The 25,500-nt window shown below is 42.6% G+C and overlaps 1 protein-coding gene across 4 annotated transcripts in view; it reads left to right on the top strand.

The window, feature by feature from the left end:
• Nucleotides 1-25,500, top strand: part of LOC148031560 (uncharacterized) — a 148,134-nt gene that overhangs the window by 46,295 nt on the left and 76,339 nt on the right. For all 4 annotated transcript variants that reach the window (XM_087685107.1, XM_087685108.1, XM_087685110.1 and 1 more), the window contains exons 7-9: nt 17,096-17,188; nt 17,758-17,841; nt 20,290-20,406. In XM_087685107.1, the coding sequence (XP_087541233.1) occupies nt 17,096-17,188; nt 17,758-17,841; nt 20,290-20,406 (294 nt within the window). The remainder of the gene's footprint in view (nt 1-17,095; nt 17,189-17,757; nt 17,842-20,289; nt 20,407-25,500) is intronic.

A 25,500-nucleotide genomic window follows, 5' to 3' on the forward strand; every position in this document is an offset into this window, starting at 1 on the left:
TGTTACTATGGTCATCCAACATGGTATGAGAACATTGCTAGTTTCTCTGTCTTCTAATTCTAAGCTCTTAGTTACTCTCTCACGAGGTGTGAAGGTTGAGTAGTTGCTAGTATACGAGTCTCCTTGAAGTTGATCCTAGCAGCCTTTAAGGGAGTGAATGATTGAGCTTAAGGGTCGAAATAGTGGCCATTGATTCTGGTGCTCTGCACAATGCTAATGATCTCCAACTAATGATCTCCAAACCTTTGAGGTGCTAATGACTAGCAACTATCTGCCAAGAAGGGTCTTGAGCAGATCACAATGCAGAAATGATTATCATTGCTCCTATCCAAAAGGCAGTGCTTAGGGGTCTTCAAGGACTACCCAAGTTTCCTCGGCAAGTACCCCTCTATTGCAAGTATCCTAACCAGCTACCCGCAGCGAATTTGCCATTAGCAAGCACCCATAAACTTAGGTTTGGTGGTATGGAACGCCAGCTCTTGTGGCTTGACCTGTTTGCCATTGACTTCCAGGTACGAGGGTGGAGGTGAGCAGGATGCCGTTTTCCTTATGCTTGTTTTGCATGCATGTATGGCTTGTGTCGTCTCATGTGTACATGGTGGATCTAATAGCATCCCATTTTATGTTGTCAGTCTGTCATCTCCTTGTTCTGAGCTCCATCAGAGTCTTACGGAGACAATGGAGCTCTGATTGTCATTTTCACTTAGATTGGTGCGCATTTCTTTAATGACTGTAGCCGCTATCTGCCAAGAAGGGTCTTGAGCGGATCACAATGTAGAAATGATTATCATTGCTCCTATCCAAAAGGCAGTGCTTAGGGGTCTTCAAGGACTACCCAAGTTTCCTCGGCAAGTATCCCTCTCTTGCAAGTATCCTAACCAGCTACCTGCAGTGAATTTGCCATTAGCAAGCACCCAGTTTGGTGGTATGGAAGGCCACCCCTTGTGGCTTGGCCTGTTTGCCATTGACTTCCAGGTACAAGGGTGGGGCCCGTATTGGCTCTATGGTTGGGAGGTGAGTGGGATGCCAGTTTCCTTATGATTGTTTTGCATGCTTGTATGGCTTGTGTCATCTCAGAAAGTGCCCGAGCCCCATGTTTGTAGAGAAGCCTCTCTTCTCTTCCTCATCCTCTCAAAGTTGCCATGCATCCTCTCCCATCTCCCGCGGAGAGTGTGGATGATCTTTGTCTAGATCCTTGATAGAGTCTTTGCCATGGATACATCTAGAAGGTCAATAACATGGCTGCATCTTGCAGTCCAAATATACTAGGCTATGATATTGGCAATCAACTCCCATTTGTGGCAGTGTCTCTAAGTCCATTGTGCTTGTGAATAATTTGGAGTGAGAATCTTGCTTAGGTGCTATCCAATGATGAGAAGAGAGTAGCTTCCTTGAACATCCTCATAGCCACATGTTGGGGCTCTATTTGTGACCCATGCTACAGCCCCCCCAGGTAGCTACCATGGTCTTTGCGCTGTGCCATGAAATACTATCCTGAGGGCTCTCCTTCAAACCTCATGGGCTCTAGGGCAGTCCCATAGGCAATGTTTGTGTGTTTGTGCTAGATCGCCGCATCTTGCACATGCTACGGGGTCTATGCCCTTTCCAAGCCACATACCAACTGCTAAGCTCCAGTGAGCTACAACCCATAGGAAGAGAGAGACCTTTCTAGGCCTGAAGCTATCATGTAGCTTCCTCCAAAAGTCACATAAGAACTCCTTTGTGATTCTCTCTTTGTGCCAATGGGGAGAGGTGTCATGAGGACATGTATTTTTGAAACCTCACTTAACATGTGCATTAATTTTTAATCACATGATTAAGTAAATGATGCACATGTGGGTGCAATTGGGGTTAAAGTAAATTTATGAGCCCGGGACTTGAAGAAATCACGGGATGTCAAAGGCAAAAGTTGCTATAAGTTATGCCGCTCAGGTACTTGGTGGTATCTGGTGCCAGTTGTTGGCCTAGGTCATCTATTTGGCCATAAGTGTCAGTTGATGAAACTAGAGAAGTGGTATTTAATGGTACCTCACGCCAATCTGATGGTCAAAGATAGCATAGAGACACTCGGGATGGAAGTTGCCTAGCCAATTTAATTATTAGCCAGTGAGATTATTTTTCAGGGTACTGAGATAATTATTAGATTAATTTTCAGTATTTTAAGACTGAAAATTAATATTTAATTATGGAAAATGCTGGAAAAACCATTTGGTAAGGCTACCACTTGTGAAAAATGCCCATGCAAGACTGAAAAACGTCTTTAGAGGTTGGAGAAAGGCATTTCTATAAATTCAGCCTGCAAGAGAGAGGGAGGGGAGGCTGCTGATTTGATTTGTAGCCATTGGAGGACCTTTTGAGGCTGCGAAGAGTAGGAGAAGACCAATCAATAGTAGGAGGCAACATCTACAAGCTGTTGAGACAGGGCAACAGCTGTAAATGACTGATTTTCTTCAGTTCTTTGCCTCTACAAGCTGTTGTGGTAGGGCAACAGCTGCATTTGACTGATTTTCAGTCATTCTTCGTGACAAAACTCTGAATTTTCTCTCTCTACAGATTTCCCTCTCATCTCCCAGCCATTTCATAGCCTTGCTTTGAAGATCTCAGCATTTGGACCCTTGGAGGTTGAGAAATTGCAAATTTCTGTGCTATAAACCCTAATTTACAGCAGAAATTAGGGTTTACCAGCAGCCTTGGGAAGCGTGCCAGAAATTGGAAGCCCCAAGACTTGGATTCAACAAGGCTGAAGGTGAATTTCAGCTGAATTTACGTGGAGGATTAGCCAGCCATTGAATTTGGGGCATTTCCATCATCTATGAAGTGGGTGAAGGCCAATTAAGTGCCCGAATCAAGGGGAAAAATAGATTGAAGACTTGTTGGTCACTTTAGACAGCAAGGGGAGTTGAAATACCGAAAGTGATTGGGAGAATCCCATTGTAAGTCAACTTTTTCTTCAATAAAACTAAGGAAATACCAAAAGGGGTACCAATTTTGGGGCCAATTGGGTGTGCATTGTCCAAGATCAGTAGGTAAATTTGTATTTTCAGATTTGCATTTATTGTTTGTTGCTAAGTTGTAATCAGGGACTTACCACTCATCCATGGAAGGAAGGCTAGTTTCATGGTTCCATCGCTAGGATACCATTAAATCCTTTGAATTGGTGGGCCCATGGTACTTGATTGCAACTTGGGACTACTGCATTATTGTTGAAATTGTTCTCAACAGTGAATTACAACAAGCATGCCTTTACATGGTGATACGGGATCAAGTGGAGAGGATGCATCACTCCTTGGTCATCACATGGTGAAGGGGGAAATGCAATGACTGATGTTGGGTATGGTTTTCAGCATGGACAGTATGCTGAAAATGTGGGAAATGACCCAAATGTTGGCACTTCAATGCATTACGAGATTGATGACCAGCAAGGGGCTGAAGAATTTGATGATAGCTTCAAGGATCGAATGCGTACAGCAGCAAATCTTTTTACTGAATTTTTGAATGGGCAAAGGATCCCCAGTTTACTCGATTCTTGAATGCCCCAAAGAAGGACAACAAAGGCAAAGAGAAAAAGACACCTTCTACAGCTTCGGGACACCGACAAGAACTGAAGGAAATGCCTAAGCCTTCTTTAGAAGAGTCCAAAATGCCTGATGAGTACAAACAGTTGGTATGCGTGGGGCAGTAAGTGCAAATGCATGGCCAACTTGGTAGTGCCAATACATGGGAACATGGGCAGCAAGGCAATTATGCACATGCAAGTATGGGACAGCAAGGATACTTTGGTGGTGGAACCATTTTTCATGCTATGATTGGATAGGCACCACATACGGGAATGTATGGCATAAATCTCTATGGTATGCAGCAGCCAATGCATGGCTCACAACACCCAATGTATCTGGGTAATGCAAGTGGAATGCCTAATCCCATGTATGGCAGCATAAGTATGATGCTTGGGGCACAAAGCGGGCCATATGGATATGTATCGGCAACCCCAAGGATTGTTGGAGCACAAGGATTTGGTGCTGGTCATGTAGGCGCCTCAGATAGTGTTGGTTTTCATGCAAATACAGCCAATGCACCCTTTTTGCAGCAGCCCATTTATGATAACTTAACTCCCATAGGTCCGTCGAAGGACTATGATGAAGGTGGCAAAAGTGTGAAGTTTGAGCCTTTTAGTGGTGCACAAGATAGGCTGAATGCACTTGTTTTTATCCAGCAGTTTGATGCAGCCTATTCTAGAGGCAACTCCACAGAGGCATCTAAGATACGCAAGGCAACCACATTTTTGACGGGAAATGCATTGCAGTGGTGGTTTACACTCCTTATTCAAGGGAAGTCACCTACCACTTGGGTCTAGTTCAAGCAAATGTTCGCTTCAAATTGGTTGACAAGTACCTTTGAAGTAGACATTATGACAACTTGGAATCAGTTGAATTCCAAAGACTGCAAGAACTTGGATCAATATAATAAGAAGATTTGGGATGCATTGTTGCCAGTTACTTCTTATTGCACAATACTCCTTCATGAGCGGGTGGAGAAGTATATTTGTGGTTTGCCAAAGGAATCAAGGATTTTTGCATTAAGTCCACTGTTTCCAACATGGCTCACTGAATAGAAAATGCTACTACAGCCGACACATTGCTACGTGGAAGGATGCAGGATTCCACGATGATGATGCCAAGTCACATGTCAAAGAGGCAAAGGCTGAGAAAAATGGTAAATCTCGAAATAAAGTTGAAAATCAGGGCAGATCTGAAAAATAGGGCTGGAAAGAGGAACACATTGCAGAGAAAGAGTGGGAAAAGTGATGCATTGTCACGTAAACCTCAATTGTCGACAGTGAATATGGTTTATCACATTGAGTTGGATGCCATGAAAGAGCAATATATTGTTGATTCGAACTTTGCTAATGTTTATGATCAGCTTTGCAATGACCAAAGGCATGGACACTTTGTGTAAGAGATGGATTTCTGATAATGCATGGACGACTATGTGTCACAAAGCAGTTAAGGCCTAGAGTTATCACTGAAAGTCATGTTCCTTCGTATGCAAGACACAAAGGTATTGATGCCATGGTCAAGGCAGTGGAGCATTTCTTTTATTGGCCAGCTTTGAGGCATGATGTAGAACAATTGTTAAGACATGCATCGTATGCTAGAAGGTAAAGCATGATAGGCAAAAGATGCCAGGTTTGTTGCAGCCCTTGCCTATTCTAGATAGGCCTTGGAAGAGCATTGCAATGGACTTTATTTTTGAGCTTCTTAAGACACCTACAGGGAATGATGGGATATGGATTATCATTTGCAGGTTTAAAAAATAAGCCATTTTCATTTCGGTAAGGAAGAAAATAAAGGCTGATCATATGGCACGATTGTTTTTGCAGCACATCTTTAAGTATCATGGTATACCAGAGTCGATCATTAGTGATCGAGACCCCCGGATGACCAGTTTATTTTGGAAGGGCTTGTTTGAGAATATGGGTACCACACTGAAATTCTCATCATCCTTCCATCTGTAGATAGATGGTCAGTCTGAGGAAGCAAATTCCACAGTGTTAGATCTTTTGAGGTGCTATGTTTTAGACCACAAGACACACTGGGCGTAGTCTTTGCCCTTTGTTGAGTTTGCTTACAACAACACAATGCATAGTTCTACAGGCAAAGCTCCATTTGAGGTAGTAGAGGGTGGTAAGAAAGTATCCCCTATTTTGCACATAAAAGATACGATCTTTGAGTTTGATCGCTATGTGGAAAGCATGGATGTAGCTTATCAGAAGGTTAAGTATGTACTTCAAAGATCATAGGATAAGCAAAGGAGGGCAGCTGATCGCCATAGACGTGCTTTGCAGTTTGCAGAGGGTAATTATGTATTGCTGCGTTTTGAAAAGGCAAGGCTGAAAAAGATGAAAGGAAGAGAAAGATTGTATTTGATGTTGAGTATGAGATACTATGGAACCTTCGAGGTGTTGGAGAAGATCAGTGATGTGGCAAATCAGCTGAAATTACCTCCACATTGGCGGATACACAATGCCTTTCATGTCAGTTTGTTGAGGCCTTTTCGTGGTGATGTGTCAAAGGATATGTGTGTTGAAATTCAGCTTGAGGTTGAGGAGCTAGATGAGATTTTGGTACCTGAGTAGATTTTGGCACACAAGGAAAGAAGGTCAAAGGTAAAGTTTCCAAGAGGTACTTGGTGAAGATTCAGAATTATTCACCAATGGATGGAAGAGGATGACTTGGCAGACCATCCTCAGTTGTTGCAGCTTTACCTAGATGCCTTTCAGTTAGAGCCGACTTTAGTTCAGGCTCTGTCAGGTTCAGCAGAGCAAGGGTTTGGAGTATTTCCTGATGCTCAAGGGGGAGGTAGCACTTCCACTCCTCTAGTTATGGACAACTCTCGTATGTAGTGGATCTCGGATGTATTCAGCATACATTCAGGGTACTATAGCTAAACAGTATGTTTGCCAGGATATCACTATTCAATGTACTAGTCACTATGTTTGGTATGCAGATTGGTATGGTTTTCACTGCAGCTCTGAAACTGTACATTTGCATCCGTTATACCGGGGGTGTAATCAGTTATGCTTGGTATGGCATTGGTTATGCTTGGTGTAGCATCAGTTAATGATCATCAGGGGCTGATTATCAAATGTTGGTTTTCAGCGTATGATCATTAATATTCAATGGTATTCGGCTTAGTTTTTGATTAGCTTGAGAGCCGTTTATGGTCAACTTTTGGATCAGTTGTGCATCAGTTTTTGCACTGATTGCTGGTCAGTTTTTGCAATGAGTTTGTGATCAGTTCTCAGATCAGCAAGTGATCAGTTTATGATTAGATTATGCTCAGTTTTCAATGGTTTAGATCTAGTTCCATGGACAACAGGATATAGTATGATGCCATTGATGTTTTAGCCATGGCTTATGCTTGGTTATGCTATGCCAGGGTTTTGTTTTGCTAGATGAGTTGAGCTCATGAGAAATGGACATGCCACATGATAATCTGGCAATGTTTTTGAGATTCTTTGCAAGTCTTATGCTATGCTATGTTGGTTGGTAATTTTCAGCATATGTTGGGCATATGGAATGGTTGAATAGCAGTGCGCAATGTTGTGTTGACTATGATGCCCTATGGAAAATTCCAGTGTAGTACTTTGCTTTCGATGCATTTGGCAGAGCAATCGAGGAAGATTGCAAGGATTTCAAGGGGGAGAGTTGTCATGAGGACATGTATTTTTGAAACCTCACTTAACATATGCATTAATTTTTAATCACATGATCAAGTAAATGATGCACATGTGAGGTGTAACTGGGGTTAAAGTAAATTTACGAGTCCGGGATCCGAAGAAATCACGGGATGTCAAAGGCAAAAGTTGCTATAAGTTATGCCGCACAGGTACTTGGTGGTATCTGGTGCTAGTTGTTGGCCTAGGTTATCCATTTGGCCATAAGTATCAGTTGGTGACACTAGAGAAGTGGCATTTAATGGTACCTAACGCCAATCTGATGGTTAAAGATGGCACAGAGACACTCAGGAATGGAAGTTACCTAGCCAATTTAATTATTAGCCAATGAGATTATTTTTCAGGGCACCGAAATAATTATTAGATTAATTTTCAGTATTTTAAGATTGAAAATTAATATTTAATTATGAAAAATGTTGGAAAAACCATTTGGTAAGGCTGCCACTTGTGAAAAATGCCCATGCAAAACTGAAAAACGTCTTTACAGGCTGGAGAGAGACATTTCTATAAATTCAGCCTACAAGAGAGAGGGAGGGGAGGCTGTTGGTTTAATTTGTAGCCATTGGAGGACCTTCTGAGGATACGAAGGGCAGGAGAAGGCCAATCAACAGCAGGAGGCAGCATCTACAGGTTGTTGAGATAGGGCAGCAACTGTAAATGGCTGATTTTCTTCAGTTCTTTGCATCTACAAGCTGTTGTGGCAGGGCAACAGTTGCATTTGACTGATTTTTAGTCATTCTTCGTGACAAAACTCTGAATTTTCTCTCTCTATAGCTTTCCCTCTCATCTCCCAGCCATTTCACAGCCTTGCTCCGAAGATCTCAGCATTTGGACCCTTGGAGGCTAAGAAATTACAAATGCTGAGATCTTTGGAGCAAGGCTGTGAAATGGCTGGGAGATGAGAGAGAAAATTTAGAGTTTTGTCGCGAAGAATGACTGAAAATCAGTCAAATGCAGCTGTTGCCTTGCCACAATAGCTTGTAGTTTTTCTCTTGAAAGAAAAAAAAAAGTGCTTGTTCAAGTGCAATAGAGGCAAAGTTTGGGGTATTGCTTGATGCTCAAGAGGGGGTTTCTTCTGCTCCCTAGTCATAGAGACGTTCATGGATTGAGAAGTTTCTTGGTGATCTTTTACGACTTCATCTACATTTGCTACTATTGAGACGCATGATATGTGTTCTAGATGCACGAGTTTCTAAGATTGTTGCTTTGGTTGGTAGTTGAGCCGCCTCTGAAGAACTAAATTCATGCATGGCCCAACTTGTGAAGTTGGTGTATTTTGTGAAAGATTTTAAGCAGGTTTCTAGCCTAGAGAATTTTTAGGTGAAGTGCTTTGTCAGAGAATGTTGTGGGAAATGATTGAAAGATTAAGTGCATTGGTCTTTGTTGTTCCAACTCTATCAACATGTTGTTGTTGGGATCATTTGGGTGATCTATTGTTATCTTGTCATTTTTGTTTCTCTTTTATTTTTGGTCTAAATTCGTCCCATAGGCTTGCAGTTGAGGAGGTTGTAAATCTTCAAGAGGGCGGTTATGCTATAGCCCTTTGAGCAATGGAAAACTATGGTTGTACATTGTCTCTATATATGTGCCCTAACGGTTAACCCTAATGTATCAGGCCATAACCTTAATGTGTAGTAGTTTGTCAATAAAGAGATGGAAGGTGTACAGGATTATACGGTCAATTAGGGCCCTTAAAGTTTATGCCCTAATGTATCAGGGCATAATCTTGTGTAGTATTTTGTCGATAAAGAGATGGAGGGTGTACAGGATTATATGGTGCATAGTACCAGTTTGGTTAGTGATGGATTGGAACCATGGTTCTTGTTGGAGGTGTAATTTATATAAAAAATTACATAACTAGAAATAAGATTCCAAGATGATCTACTTGACTATGACATGACCATGTTTCATGATGCCGAGCTGGCATGCTGATGTGGCATCATATTTATCCAATCACAGACGCAAAACTTTAGGGTATAAAATTTAAGAGATCTAATTTTTAATGTTTGAAAAGCAAAAAAAAGAAGCTGCATTGTTGCTTAAATTTAGTTTTTAGCTTTTCTGTTGTTTGAATTTTCCTTTTAGCTTTTCTAGTAGGAAAAAGCTACTACATGCACTGGCATGTTTGAAGTCTGGAGTTGTGTTGAGCTGTTTTGCCGTCATGGTTGTTGCCTGCTCAGTCATGGGGCTGATCCTGCAATCATGTAGTTGTCACATGGAATGTGATAGTGGCTAGTTGCATTCTTTCTGATGGAAATCATGTGGCAAGAGGTCCGGATGGTACACTGCTGGCTGAACTGAGAAAATGCTCGTTTTGCATGTCTGTGCTCACGTTTCGGGGCATTTTTGTAGGCATTGAAGATTTCTTGTGCAGGGTGCAGGAGAATGTTGCTAGTATTGAATGCTTCCAAGTCATTTGATGTATTGGATGATTCTAGAATAGAATAAAGATTAAAGAAATACTGTAAGGAGCACAATGGTTTTGGGCCAATTCAATTTGGTGTCTAGGTGAATTGTGCAATTGTGCAGGAGCAATCTAGCTTGTACTTGTATTGTGCTTTTTGATCCTGCTCTGATTGCTGAATTTGTATCAAGGTGTTGAGGTCTACTGCTCTTTAGTCATCAAAGGTTGGTTGCAAAAAACCCTTGTTGATAAGAAAAGTACTCAGAAAAAGTTATGTGAATAGTGCTTTGAGAAAGAAATTAAGTGTGGAGCTACCTTATACACAGCAAAATGGTGAAAGTACCTTTCAGAAAAACAAACTGCTTGTTTGCAAAGATCGTTGCGTTGTGTGGTTGACTCACAGACACATTGGTGTTTGGCCAGTCATTTTGACATGGAAACGTGAGACATTGATGAGGATTTATGGTCATTATGAGGAGACAATATGTTTATGGACAGATTAGCATGTGTTCATTGATATCCCTTATCTTTTGAGCTGGCCGTGTCAGCTTTGCTAATTGTTGAGCAGTCATTGCTGTTACATTAGGGCTGGAGACTTGTTGTGTTTCACACTTTTGAGGAACCCATTTATGCCAACAACATATATGATGGATCTAGCCATCATTTATTCTTGTGCGTTACTAAAGATTGCGGCACATAGCTAGTCTAAAATAGCCAAGAGCATTGTGTTGGGTATTTGACTCACGCCTCACTTATGCCTACGCTCATATGGGAGTGTCGGTGATCAGTAGGACACTGGGGCACTTTTTACTCTCGGTAGGAGAGGTTTTTTCCCCCAGACTTATAGTCTTATTGTCGTATGTGCTTATGTGCTTATGTTACACACTTATGGGCACTTAGTGTGTGTCGGGTGTGAACACCCCCTACAACCCTAAGGTTTAGGGGTTGTACTTTGTACTTTCTGGTTACACTCTTTGAGTCAATTCTCTTGGGTGTCGTGCTTCACTTTGTCTCTCACTCTCACATTGTCCTACTGAATCTCAGCTGCACCTCGATCCTTCCATCTCACATTTGGTATCAGAGCGGTCTGCAGTCTGCAGACTGAAGCTCCCACTGTCTGCAGCCCCCACCAGTTCTCAGATCTGCTCCAGGCCTTCAGCTCCAGCTGATAGCGCAGCTCGTCCACCTACTCCTGCTTGTCAGGCAAGACCTGTAGCTCGTCACCAGTTCAGCAGCTCGATCTGCAGCTCGACCGCTCGCCAGCACCGCCTGTGGTATCCAAGCGCAGCCTGCCTGTGGTCGCCTGCCTGTGGCACGCCACCTGTCTCTGCGCCTGTTTGTCCGCCAACGCGCAGATTTAGTCGTCGCCTCCAGTCACCAGCGCACAGTCGCCACAAGCTTGCTCGTCTTCAGCCTCCCATTCATCAGTTGCCAGCGCACAGTCGCCACAAGCGTGCTCGTCTTCAGCCTCCCGTTCATCAGTCGCCAGCGCCGTCAGCCGTCAGCCGTCAGGCGCCACATCAGTCGTCAGCCCCTCAGCCTAACAGCCCGGCCGACTGTCAGTTTGCGCCGCCAGTTGCAGACGTCACCAAACTCGCCCAGTCAACGTCAACGTCCGCTAGACTGTCCCGTCCGCCCGCTTTGACAGCTACTTGCGACACTGCCCCGTCAGCCTGCAGCCCATGTCAGGTATTTCTTTAACAAAAATTTTTAATTTTAGTCCAGAACAAAGTTCTGGAAGAGGAGGTTCATATGCGGCAGGCACAGCACAGGATACAGGTGTGCAATAAATTTGATGCAAATTTTTGGACTGGTACATCAGAAATTTTGGGGCTTTTGTGTATTTTGAGGACAGTTGCATATGAACTGCTGATACAGTCACAGAAAGACTGTTTTGAGAGACATTTTGGCAAAAATTTTGGGGATTTTGATATAACAGTGTTGCTGAGCACTGTTTGCACCTTGGAAAGTGTGCATTAAAGACAGTTTTGACAGAGTACATCCTTGCACATTAATTGCAGAAGTGTGCTTGCTGCAATTTCTGAAAATTTGTAGATTTCTAGTCCTTACTGCTTTGACATTGCTCATTTGTCTTTGGAAATTTGTCATCATGGCAAATCAGGGAGGTGATGTCTTTACGTATGTATCCAAGGAAGACAGATTGGACGGAAACAATTACTCACTATGGTCATTCATGATGAAGAATGTATTAGTGGCCAAGAATTTATGGGATTATGTCAGTGGAGAGGAAACTCGACCGGGAGTTGTAGCTCCCGTTACTCCTCCTCCTCAAGGAGCACGTGGACAACGGGGACCTCAGCCCGCTCCACCTCAACCACTTCCTCCAAGAACTGCAGCTCAAAAAGCTTGGGATACACGTGATGCACAGGCCTTGTCTCGCTGATTGCTCTGGCAGTTCAACAGTCCATCATCCCTCACATTCGTTCAGCATCTTCTTTATGAGATGCATGGTTGACTTTGGAGCATATGTTTGCAGGAAAGAATGAGACTCGAATCTCTTTCTTGAAGAAAGAGTTAGAGACTTTGAAGATGAATGAGGGTGATTCTATGCAGGATCACTTGAATAAGATTCAGGACTTGCGAGAGCAGCTCATGAATGTAGATGAGTACTTTTCGGATGCACAGTTGATATCCACCACCTTGAATTCCTTACCGCCTTCATACTTGTCTTTTCATACTGCATTGAACCTCACCATGAGGATTACCGAGCACCCACTCACTTTTATTCAGCTGGTTAGTTTGCTTCTAGAGGAAGAGCAAATAAGGAAAAATAGTGGTGTGGATGCTATAGTCTCTGAGCAGGCTTTTGTGGCAAGACAGAAAGGCAAAAACAGCAAGGTGAAAAATGCTCCACAGAGTTCTGGTACTTCTGGCACATCACAAAATCAGACACAAGGGGGGTCGCAAGCTAAAAAGGGAAAATGTCATTATTGTAAGAAGCCAGGCCACTATATCACTGAGTGCAGGAAGCGCATTGCCAAAGAGAAGAAAGAGTCAGGAATGTCCGTTTCTACTACTCCTTCCACTGCTAGTGAGTCCGCGTCCTTTGTTGTAGACAGGGACTATTGTTTTTATACTTGCAGTTATGACATCTCTTGGGCTGATAGAGCACTTAGCTCTACAGAGGATGCTGACACTTGGTTCTTTGACAGTGGTGCTTCTAGACATATTACATCTCGCAGAGATTTGTTTGCTTCAGTTATTAGTGCACCTCCCGTTGGGAAATCTGTACAGTGTGCCAATAATGCATCATACCCTGTTCGTGGTATTGGGGAGATTCAGCTCACAGCCATTGATGGCTCTATTCTCCGCCTGCAGGATGCTTTGTTTGTGCCTGGGATCAAGAAGAATTTGCTTTCTATTTCTTCTTTGGCACGTTGTGGTTTGCTGGTCACATTTGATGATGACCGTTGCATGGTTAGAGATAAAGAACGCATGACTTTGGTCTTGACAGGATCTTTGTGTCATGGTTTATATGAGTTGGATGCTCTTTCAGTAGATCAGACGGCATACTTGACATCCACTCTTACTCCTGCTATGATACAGGTGGAGTTATGGCATGCTCGTTTGGGGCATGTAAACTTTGGCAGCTTGATGCTTTTGCAGCGTACTCAGATGCTGGATGGCTCACCTCTCTTGGAGAGACCTCCTGAGCACTTATGCGAGGGATGCATTTTGGGGAAAATGTATCGTTTCTCATTTCCTTGTGATGTTGCTTTCAGAGCAACAACCAGATTGCAGTTGGTGCATTCAGATGTTTGTGGGCCTATGCAAACCATGTCATTGGGCGGTTGTTATTATTTTGTGACATTCATTGATGACTTTACACGTTTTTGCTGGGTCTACTGTTTGAAAAAGAAGTCAGAAGTGTATGATGCATTTTTGGCTTTCAGTGCACTTGTTGAAAATCAATTTGGATGCAAGATTAAGACGCTCTGTTCGGACCGAGAGGGGGAATACATGTCCTCTATGCTGAATTCTTTTTTGCAGTAGAAGGGCATAGTCCATCAGTATACTACTGCCTATACTCCACAGCAGAATGGGGTAGCAGAGAGGAAGAATCGGTCACTCATGGAGATGGCCAGATGTATGCTGAAGGCAAAGAGCTTGCCTCATAGTTTTTGGATGGAAGCAGTCATGTGTGCTTGCCATATTTTGAACAGATGCCCTACCAAAGCCTTGAAGACCATCACACCTTTTGAGGCTTGGAACAGCCGTAAACCTTCTGTTGGTCACTTTCGTACCTTTGGGTGTCTTGCCTATGCCCATATTCCACAGGTACTTAGAAAAAAGTTGGACAACAAGGTTGTTAAGTGCATTTTTATGGGATATAGCAATGAAAGCAAAGGCTACAGACTCTATGATCCCGTTACAAAGAAGGTTTTTGTCAGCAGGGATGTTGTTTTTGATGAAAAATCAGAATTATCCTTGGCTGGTTTGGACACATATCAGACTGCCCGTGATGTTTTTGAAGGGCTGCTGCCCATTACTTTTGGTGATTCAGCTGGAGCTTCAGAAAATGAACCTAATGTTCAGCCAGCTGCTCCTATGGAAAGTGCAGAAATTCAGCCATTGGCTGATCGGAATATTCAGCATCATGCTGAAACTGAAATTCAGCAAGAGCTTGCACACAGTCAGGATGCTAGACAGTTACCTAGATGGTATTTGCAGACTATGCAAGATAGTCCTTTGGATGCACCCATGGCTGGTCGTACTAGAAGGCAAACTCGTTTGCATGATTCAGCACATACCATGGAGTTTATTATGGCAGCAAGTACTTTTGATAATGAAGAGCCTGAATGTTATGAGGATGCACAACACAGTGTGCATTGGAAGGCAGCAATGCAAGCTGAATTAGATTCTATTACTAAGAATCAAACTTGGGATTTGGTGTCCTTGCCATTTGGAAAGAAATCCATTGGAACGAAATGGGTCTACAAACTGAAAAGAAAAGCAGATGGATCCATTGATAAATACAAGGCACGGCTTGTAGCTAAAGGCTACGCATAGAAAAAGGGCATTGACTATGAGGAGACATTTGCTCCTACTTCCCGTATGACGACCATCAGGTCTATGATTGCTTTGGCTGCACATTATGGTTGGACAGTGCATCAGCTGGATATCAAGACTGCATTTTTACATGGGGAACTTTAGGAGGAAGTTTATGTACAGCAGCCCATTGGTTTTGCAGTTGAAGGCTCAGAACATTTGGTATGCAAGCTCAAAAAGGCACTATATGGTTTGAAACAAGCTCCTAGAGCTTGGTATGCAAAAATAGATGCTTTCTTGCTTGGTCAGGGGTCTCTAAACAGCTCATCTGAGTCTACCCTTTACGCATGTAAAGAAGGGGGATCTATGCTGATTATATGTCTTTATGTTGATGACCTTTTGCTCACTGGAACACATGCTGATCAGATTTCAGCATTCAAACAAAATTTGCAGCAAACTTTTGACATGTCTGACTTGGGAGTTCTGCATTACTACTTGGGCATCCAATTCATACATGATGCTCGAGGTATTGGGCTATCACAGTTAAGGTATATTGGGCAGCTTCTTGAGAAGTTTGGCTTACAGGATTGCAAGCTAGTTTGTACTCCCATGGAACCTGGACTGAAATTGTCATTACATGATGACAGTGATTTGTTTGATATACATACATATGCTCCTGCAGTTGGATGTCTTATCTATCTATGCAACACTCGGCCGGACATACAGTTTGCAGTTTCAGCTTTGAGCAGGTATATGCATTAGCCACGTATGTCACATTAGCAAGCTGTCAAGCGTGTTTTTTGTTACTTGCAGGGTACTCGATCTCTTGGGTTGCTTTATGCCAAGGGGGGACCACTGCAGTTACATGCTTACAGTGATTCTGATTGGGCTGGTGATTATGATACACGTCACTCCACTAGTGGCAATTGTTTCTTTCTTGGCTCTTCTTGCATTTCTTGGCTTAGCAAGAAACAATCTACTGTTGCCACATCGTCATGTGAAGCTGAATACAAGGCAGCTTTCACTACCACAGTTGAATGCGTATGGCTTAGACGCTTGCTAGAGCTGATTTGGATGTATCTGTTACGGAGCCTACTCCTTTGTTCACTGATAGTCAGAGTGCCATTGCAGTGGCACGGAACCCAGTGTTTCATGCTCGCACGAAACATATTGAGATCCATTATCACTTTGTCAGAGAAAGGCTACATGTAGGTGATATCAGCCTTGTCTATTGTCCTACCACCAGTAATGTGGCAGACATCTTCACCAAAGCTCTTCCTCGTGACAAATTTGAAGCATTTCGCGATGCTTTAAATTTGATATCCTTTGGTGGCGGATGATCCTTGTACTCTTGATCACTCTTCACTCCAGGGGGGTTTGTTGGGTATTTGACTCACGCCTCACTTACGCCTACGCTCATATGGGAGTGTCGGTGATCAGTAGGACACTGGGGCACTTTTTACTCTCAGTAGGAGAGGTTTTTTCCCCCAGACTTATAGTCTTATTGTCGTATGTGCTTATGTGCTTATGTTACACACTTATGGGCACTTAGTGTGTGTCGGGTGTGAACACCCCCTACAACCCTAAGGTTTAAGGGTTGTACTTTGTACTTTCTGGTTACACTCTTTGAGTCAATTCTCTTGGGTGTCGTGCTTCACTCTGTCTCTCACTCTCACACTGTCTACTGAATCTCAGGTGCACCTCGATCCTTCCATCTCACACATTGTTGTGTTTGACAGAGCTAAAATTAATTCCTTGTGTGTTAATGGAGTGAGCTGCCCAGATTGCAATCAACACACCAACTTGGCTCAGAGCTTTGCTCATTGGGTGTAACTTGATTGCTTTCAGCTAGCTCGAATGAACTTCCCTTCCAGCAAACATGAACATGTGAATGAGGAAGGTAGTCAAGGATGAATCATGAGCTTAGTTTTATGGTAAATTAGTGCCATAATAAAGGATGGAGCCGCTAGTGATGGAGTGTATAATGGAGCATGAAAACAAGCCGATTCTTAATGGTCTATGATGTTTCATGCATACAGGTTAAAATAGGGTTTACAGTGAAATGCAAAAAGCTCAGAAGTAAAACTGGCTGAATAGATGTGATCTCAAAATTAGATGTGAAAGTTTAGCAGGAAGTGGCTATTTATCTACATTTACTTTGTCAAGTAGTTGTAAAGATTTCCCAATCTTGAGCACGGAATATACTTCTTAGTTTCCTAAATAGTGAAAATTTAAAGTAAAATATGGTTGCAACAGCCACTTGTGCAACAAATAATAGTCAGGATACTGTAGTGTGATAAATGGATGACTAGAGATTGATGGATGTAGAATTTTCTTTCATTGTCGCATTACGTTTCATGATAAGTCTTATTATGCTTTGTTTTACTGCATGTGCATGCACGAGAACTTTTCGCTGCTATCTTATCATCCGTGTGTTGTTGCAGCTTTTCTCAGGTCTATAAAGATATAAGGGCAGCAGTTGATTTGTGCCATCGAGATGGAACCCTCAAACAAGCTGTGGCTGAAGAACCTAGCAAGTAAAAGAAATAAGCCTTCAATAGTGTTTGTGCTTTTTGCAGTATTTGAATTTTAATATTGTGATTTGTCTTCAAAAGCGAAGGAGCACAACAGCAGGCATAATTGGTACCATATCAAAACAAACATATTGCATGTGCACGTGTGTGTTTTCTTGAAATGTTCAACTTATTGAGATAAGAAACAGTGGGTTAAAAAAAAAGAAAGAAAGTCTGTGAAGGCAATTATTTGGAAGCTAGAAATATGTGAGACATGATTAATAGTTCTAAATTCTTTTTCCAGGACTGATAAGCATGTCTGGTGTAACGGCCATCTTTTGTTAGCATATCATATATCCATATTGAAATGTGTTGATAAACTCGACTCCTGGTTTAAACAGTTTTATTCTTCTGGAGTTGTATTTGAAGACTGATCTTGTTGGCATAACAGATATTTGGAGTTAAATCTTTTGAAAGACTTGACTTATGGTTTTAAGCAGTTATCTTCTTTTGAGTCCTTTCCCAAGGGATATTGTTTCTTGGATACTCTTAGCAAACGTCTACTGAAAATGCTGAATCTCTTTCTAGTGCAGGTATATTTACTATGACCCATTGCTGGTTCCTATGTTTGAGATGCTGAGGGACTCTGGTCGACTGGTATTCTTGGTGACCAACAGGCATGTGGAAATGATTAGATAGCTTTGTTGTTTAATTAGCTTACTAGTATTCTTGGTATCAAGCACGTGTCAAAGTGATTGTACAGTGTTCATTGTCGCTGAGTTACCCTAACCCTACTTGCGTTCTATTATCAGTTTGTGCTTTGTTGTACGATTGTATTGGTGTTTTCTGTGTTAGGGCATTTCTTTACAGCCTAGATCATTCAAGCTGAACTGCTCGATCAATCAATGTCCCTTGGGTAGATATAAGCTGAGGCTGTATAGAGGACTCCTCAGAACTCCTTTGGATTTAGATCGAGGCTGGTTGAATGTTGGGAAGGCAAGAAAGTCACATCCATCTTTTTGTCCATCCAACTAGCCAAGACTATCATGGTTCTGAACTCCCAAATCTACAAGGAAGGGCCCCCAAAATACGCTTGTAAGAGTTCAAATAGGGGTTGGGTCCCTCCTCAAGTCCCTCTTGCTTGAGTGCATCAGTAGGTGTTACTCAATTGAGGCTATATCCCCAAGGCTATCTTCTCCACTTAGCATTGGTCCTTGAGCTGAAAGCTCCTTCTTGCTAGGTCCTATTGGACTACTTGACCACCCAAGCCACCACCTTTGGAATCCTTGGGGATATGCTCCTAATTTGTACATAGTACTGCCCCCTATGGCAGCCCCAACCCTCACAAGAACATGTCTAGCTGCTCTAGGAAAATAGCATGGTATGGGCCCAAGAAAGCTTCTAGGAGGTCTCACATCTATGGGTCTCTCAAAAGACTGCAGGTCTCCATCACGAAGGCAATGGCCTTCCATTTTCTTTTCTTTGAATGTGCAAGGGGGACCTCTCCCCCGTTGATGCTCCAAAATCTCAAGTTTTTGAAGTAATCTTGGACAATCTAGGACTACATGCAAGAAAATATCTGCACAATAGCAGACCAAGAAGCAGTTTTGGCTATAGCTTCAATAGGTGTGTAGATTTTGAGAACTCCTTAATAGAGGCCTTGATATGTAGATGGTTCCACAAAATGCAGCCAACAAAAATTTTAGCCATGACCTGTGATGTTGAAGTAGGACATTTTGAATCATATGCCCACAAAGTGCATCCAGCAAGAACAGAATGACCTGCCATATTGAACGTAGGGACACTTACATTCAGATGGAAATCCACTGATGAGAATACTTCCAGTATACAAAATGGTTATTGAATGAAAGCACCTTTAGTTAGACATCTCAAGGCTTCGAAGTGGGAGAGCTTATGATTCTGTATAAGAAGAGTATCCACCAGATAAGAGTCTGTCTAATTATTAGCTTCATTACAATGGCCCTACCTGTAGTGCTGGCCAGTGGCATACAATGAAGCAAGGTGAATACTTATCAGGAACATGAGAGTCTGTGAGCTTGTTCTTGCTCTGTGCAATCAGAGATTAGAAATCTGGTAATAGCAAGTATCACAGTGATGCTTGCCTGCCAGTTTAGAGGTGATACATCCCCTCCTTGCTAGATTGGGGCATAGCAAGGGGGATGATATTTCACTTGTTAACCATAGCATGAGATCCAAAGAGCTGCAGTGACAAGTGCACCTAATAGACGTAGTATAAGCACACCTTTTGCATGGCTGACCACTTGCACTACTTGTGTAGTGTGTAGTATGATTGTTTAAAGCTGGGGTGCCTTGTCATGCTACCTTTGCATGTCTATGGATTTATAACATTTTTCCACAAAGAGGTCTGCCACTATGGTCCTCCACTTGGTCAAGAATGATATTGGCAGTATTGTACTAAGTAGAGCCCTCACGTGGCTCAGTATTAAATGAAGAAGAATAGCACGTGGAATGAGCTGCCAGAAGCAAAGTGGTCTTGCCATCCCTGGACTATCAATGAGATAGATCTCCACTTCTAGAGTGAGTGGAAACTTTGGTCAATCTACCAAGTTTATTTTACATGCCTCCAAGCACCTCCTGTGGGAAGTTTTTCTCTAATTTGTGTGAGTGAGAGTATGGCTCACAACCCAACCTGCCAATTGGTGGAAGACCCTGTTGCAAAGTAGAGCATGGGGCAAATATGAATATCTGGTCAAAATATTTAACTGAAAAGCAGAGTTATCCTCACAAAATCCATGGATTCTAACATGGAATATATCTATGTACATGAAGTGTTCAGAAGATGTAAAGAATAATGTGATATTCATGTTCTTGTATATTGTCTAGACTTCAGAATTCCAGTGAAAGAAACATGATCATTTTGTTAGGTAAATGTTTGTAGTTATCTGAGAGGCAAATTTAAGGTCTTAATTGACATAAATATCCTCTCAATTTTTTTCATCTGCATATTTTGTTCCTTTTTTTCTTCTATCCTTTGTTGTAAAATGCTTCCCTAGTATAAGAGTTGGAAAAGCACATTCATTGTTCTCACTCTCTGTGTTAAATAACTCTGGTTGCATCATGATTTTTGCAATTGTTTTCTGTAGTCTTTGGGATTATACACATGTGGCAATGAACTACCTTTGCGGAAAATCTGGGACTGCAGGAAGCATGCCTAGAGACTATGAGTGGTTGAACCTTTTTGATCTTGTGATAACTGGAAGGTACAATTAATTCTTCTCTGAAATATTTTGTCAGGAAATCTAATCTAGTAAGTCTTCATTGTTGGGACTTGAGATTTGTTGCCCTTCTCATTTGGCATTTACAGATTAACTTTATGGTTACTAGAATGCTGATATGTTGACCTTGTTGTAGCTTTGAGTCATTTGGCATAACATAACTTATAGCATCAATAGCTTTTAGGATGTGTTACTGTGCTACAATTGAAGAGGCAAGCGTGAAAGAAGTATGGTGATCTAAGACTAGAGCAGGTATGGAGGATTTGAGGCTGATGGCACTTTTGTATTTGATGCTAAGTTACTGTGACACCTCATTGTGGCTGGAAAACTTTCATGATGCAAAAACTGAACTCAATGGCAGCAAGGACTGATGCCAGGTTATGTGTGTTATGATATTTGACCAGGTTGACAGTTTTCGGAACTGCCACAACAGTCCTTTTTCTCCCTGACCTTAAACTAATGTAGAGACACAGAGAAAGATGAAATAAATCTTTGGATGAGCTGGTGTAGCCTATTTACTTTATTCTATACTAGAAACAGTGTTAGTATCCAGATGAGAATTGGGTCATATAAGATGTGGTCATGTATGGGTGAAGGTAAAAAGTAGTGTAACATATTCCTTTAGGTTCTGGAAGTCTGAGTTTCCTTAGCAGGGTGGGATTTTGTTTGGACGGTTCTTATTGGTGACTTGCCACAGGTGACATGGTCCGGTTATAAGATTGCTTTTGGACATTGTGTTTTCTGTGCTACTTGTGGAGAGATCTCATAATCTTTTAATCTCTTTCTCGGTGGCTGGGCGGCAGTTTCAATTCCAGGGCATGTACATCTGTGGTGTGACAGAGGACCACTAGCCAAGCTTGTGTCTTAGGAAGACTGCATTTTGGTGCCTATTTTTAACTGCAACATCTTAGTTCTTTCAGTCCATGAGATGGACAAGGACTTCGCATTTCTGGTGTACCAGAAATACATTGATACTTGTTTCATATTTTTGGGGTCGTGGTCGAATTTGTTGTATTGGGGGTTTATTAATGTGACAGGTGGCTTGATGATATCCATAGATATTGTTGTACGTTTTACAATAGCTCATAGCAATGTAAGAGATAGGACATACACATTGCAATCAATGGACACGAAGAAACACGAGAGAATGAACAGGGTAAGGAATCCAGCAGCGATGATCAGTGAGATCCAACTTACACAAGACTAGATGCCGTATAGTTTGTGCTAAGGTCTTCTCTCCTCTCACACATGCAAAGAATAAGTGCACACTATTTACTCTTCTTGGGAAATAAATAGCAGGTGTCTGATGTGATCTTTCTAAGAGGTCATGATTTGAAATCACACTTGTGGAAACACAAGTTGAGGATTTTCTTACAAGGTCATAGCCAAGGGGATCAAGCTTAGACCTTCTTCGATGATGGCAAATATAATCCATCCATCCTAGTTAGACAGCTTCATGTGGGAGTGCATTATTCTGGACGTGTTAAAGTACAGTGAAGGGGATCGAGCTTAGACCTTCCTCAATGATGGCAAATATAATCCATCCATCCTAGTTAGACAGCTTCATGTGGGAGTGCATTATTCTAGACGTGTTAGAGTACAGTGATGTGGAAGTGGATGCATGGACTGAACAGAAGATGAAATGCAAGAGAGAAAGAAAGAAAGAAATATATGTTAACGTCTTCTGAGGTCAAAATCGGTCTATGAGACAAAACCATGTACAATGCTGATTGTAACTCAACATCAAAGCGTGACGTGCTAAAAGACCAGTGATGTACTGTAAAAAGAAGGTAAGGTGGTGTATAAGACAAAATAGTGCTCATATAGGGATACAATGGGAGGATGCGGTAGGATGATATCCGTATAACTAGTTCCACCCAATCAGGATTGGTGGGTAGAGTATGTCATGCATCCTGGATGAAATAGAACAAGGGTAACATCTGGACTGGGTCCCTAACTCTGTCAACTGCTGCTCATAATGCTGGCAGATCTCCCTCATCTCCCTTTGATGTAGCCTCTATGTCTAGTATCCATGTATCCTTGGGTGGCATGCTGCTCTGATCTCCTCAGTTCTTTGGACCGTCACCCCTCTCTATGTAGGTGTTGCGTGTGGTCATTGTCTTAAGGAAATTAGTAAGCTGTGTGACTGATGCCCCCTCTGGGTGTAGGGGCAGCCCTTGTAGTAGTGATGTGCAGAACCTCGAAATCTCAACTAGGAGCTGGCCCAAGTGGTGCTGGTGTGGGGACTCATCACTAGTCTGAGGGAGATGTCTCCTCCAAGTAGCATGGGATATTTAGCTCGGGCTGTGCTATAGGCTTTGCATCTGCAGATGTAGTGCTCCTTGCTTTCCACCTCCTCTTGGCACAATCTGCAGATCTGCTCAGCTTTGGGCATGTGGCTGCCCTCCCAGTCTCAAGCTGGTGAGAGGATGCCCTGAGCTGGCTAATGGCTACGCGCCTCTCATGTGGCATGTATACATCCAGGTATCCAGGTCTCTGAATGAAGCCATCTGTTGTCCTCATGAAGTGGTGTCTGTAGTACAACATCTTTGGGGAAGGGGCAGCTTGGGTGAAATTCATGTATGTTGTATGTACAGTTGGTAAAGGTCCTGCCGCATGACCAAGTTTCTCTTTCTGTGGGAGAGATGTATGAAGGGGGAGTCCGGGTCGTACGTACTGAAATGGGTGGAGATGGTCCATGTTGATCCCATATCTTGTAAGCTAGTGCTCAACGTGTGCATACCATGAAGCCTCTTGTCTTGCCTAAGCTAACTGCCAAGAGGCCTTGAAGGCTCTCCTAGGTAGACTATCTAGGTGCATGTAACATACTGTGTATGAAGCTGATTGTTCGGAAAAGGGCCTCCATCATCATGGGGGACGGAACAAACTTAGCTCTAATAATCTCGTGATACTGATGGTTTATTGTGGATTATCTATGAGAGCATGATGATCTGTGATCCCTCAATGTGTCCATAGGTATGTAGCTAAGCTAGGGGTCCAAATAGGTGCACCATACATCATAGGTGGTGAGTGAAAAAGAAAGAAAGAAAGAAGTATTAATGTCTACATAAGGCCAATGTGGCCTATGAGGAGACAAAATCCAAAGTATATCCATGTCTAATATCATCTCATGAGTAAGGTGAATATAACATTAAAATAAGTAAGTGGCCTATCAAACAATGCTAAGAATAACTTTATGATGGGTATATGCTAGAGTAGAACCATGTCTAGTGTTGTCCCATCGGTAGAAAGAAAAGGAAACCCAAATCTGACAGAACTATGCATAGAAAAATGTAGTGGAGATTGTAGGCTGTAGCTGATCTGAGGGTCTACACATGATTTCAGCTATGATGCAGATTCGTGAAAAAAAGTCTATCACTGCTCTTCGTGTGGGTCCCTTTGAGTGAGCTAGCCTCTTGTCTCACAGTAGTGCTGTGCGGCACCTCCGGAGCTCCAGGAGGAAAAGGCCTAGGCATATTTGGTCCTCGTACTCCATGACACAACGAAGAGGTCCAAAAACATCACGGACGATGGAGTGGTACCGTCCTTGTATGTCATAATATATTGTACATTTGCATGTGTAATGCTCCTTTGTCTTAGGCTCTTGCCCACAACTGGCTAGTCCTACCCTCTCTCAAAGTATCTGTCCATCTACCTATCTCCATCTATAGCATACGAGTATAGGTACGAATCTGTTTGATAGTAGCTCGTATGTTGTGGGAGAGATGGGTGTCCATGTATGCTGGCTGAATAGTGAACCATTATCAAAGAGACAAAAGGCGACTCTGGTAGGACTCCATCCTCGATCCTAGAGGGAGTGGTGGGTGGATTCGTGTCCTTGCTCCCCAAGATATAATCTTTGATGACCTGGTTCAGCTTTGTTCGGTTGAGAGAAGGCGTAGGGCAGTCAAGGCTCTAGTCAAAAGATGGAAGGTAGTCAATATCCAAACCATGTAGATGTTAGAGATTAGTGATCCCCTAGACTAGCAGGTTACCATTGTTGCAATCACTTCTCTTGGAGGGCATTATTTATTATTCATGTCAGTTTGTGGGTATTTCCAACAGTCGTAGTGTACGGGCACTTTATTTGGTAGGCAATGATGCCACGTGGCAGCTGGAGGACTGATCGCTGATTATTTTATTATTAGTGTTTGTGGGCCGAGGTTGTGGCTATTGCAATCCACATCCTTAACCAATCCCCCACTTCCGCCATTGTTGGTATGACACCCTATGAGATATATTTTGGGTCTAAGCCTGATGTTTCTTATTTTAGGGTTTTTGGGATAAATTTGAAGTGGCTCCTTGAAGACAAGTATATGTGGGCTACAGCGCGTAGTCCTAGGTTTACCAATTGTATGCTCGGTTTGTGGAGGTTTTAGCCTTAGGGGGAGGGGGGGTGAGGAGCATCCCGTGCTTGGAGATCTAGGAGATAGTTGGGCGCCAATGCTTGTACATTTGGAACTTGCTCCTTCTGAAGATGCTTCTTTTTCGGATGAGGATACTACTTCCCCATTGGCTTCCTTGACTATGGTTGATGTTCTAGAGACTTCAGTAGATGGTCTGTGCCGAGGAGAGATTCGGCCTTCTCCTCATTGGGCACGAGACATACTCCGTGATTCAAGGTTTAAGGGAGTCCTGAGGAGTGGCAGCCGCCGCAAGAGTTTGCGCCGGTCTCGGAGGAACGAGGCACATGCTACTGAGCTTGTTTGTACTAACTATTGTTTGATGATCCGTGCCATAGAGGATAGAGAGCCTATCTCCAAGAAGGAGATTTTGTATTCAGAACATTGGAAGAAGGCTATGGAGCACGAGTTGGATACTATTGAGCGGAATGGCACTTGGGAGCTTGTGCCTCGGCCTGTTCATAGGTAGGTGATTGGTGTGAAATGGGTCTTTAAGACCAAATATCACAGTGATGGTACTTTGGATAAGCACAAAGCGTGGCTTGTTGAAAAGGGCTTCACACAACAGCCATGGGTGGATTTCCATGACACCTTTGCACCTACAACTCACATACCTACCATTAGAGCCGTTCTTGCCTTAGCCGGCCATAGGAGATTGCTGGTTTATCAGGTTGAT

The sequence above is a fragment of the Lygodium microphyllum genome, chromosome 9, assembly GCF_053477565.2.
Source record: "Lygodium microphyllum isolate KBCC chromosome 9, Lygodium_microphyllum_v1.1.10, whole genome shotgun sequence".
Taxonomy (NCBI): Eukaryota; Viridiplantae; Streptophyta; class Polypodiopsida; order Schizaeales; family Lygodiaceae; genus Lygodium; species Lygodium microphyllum.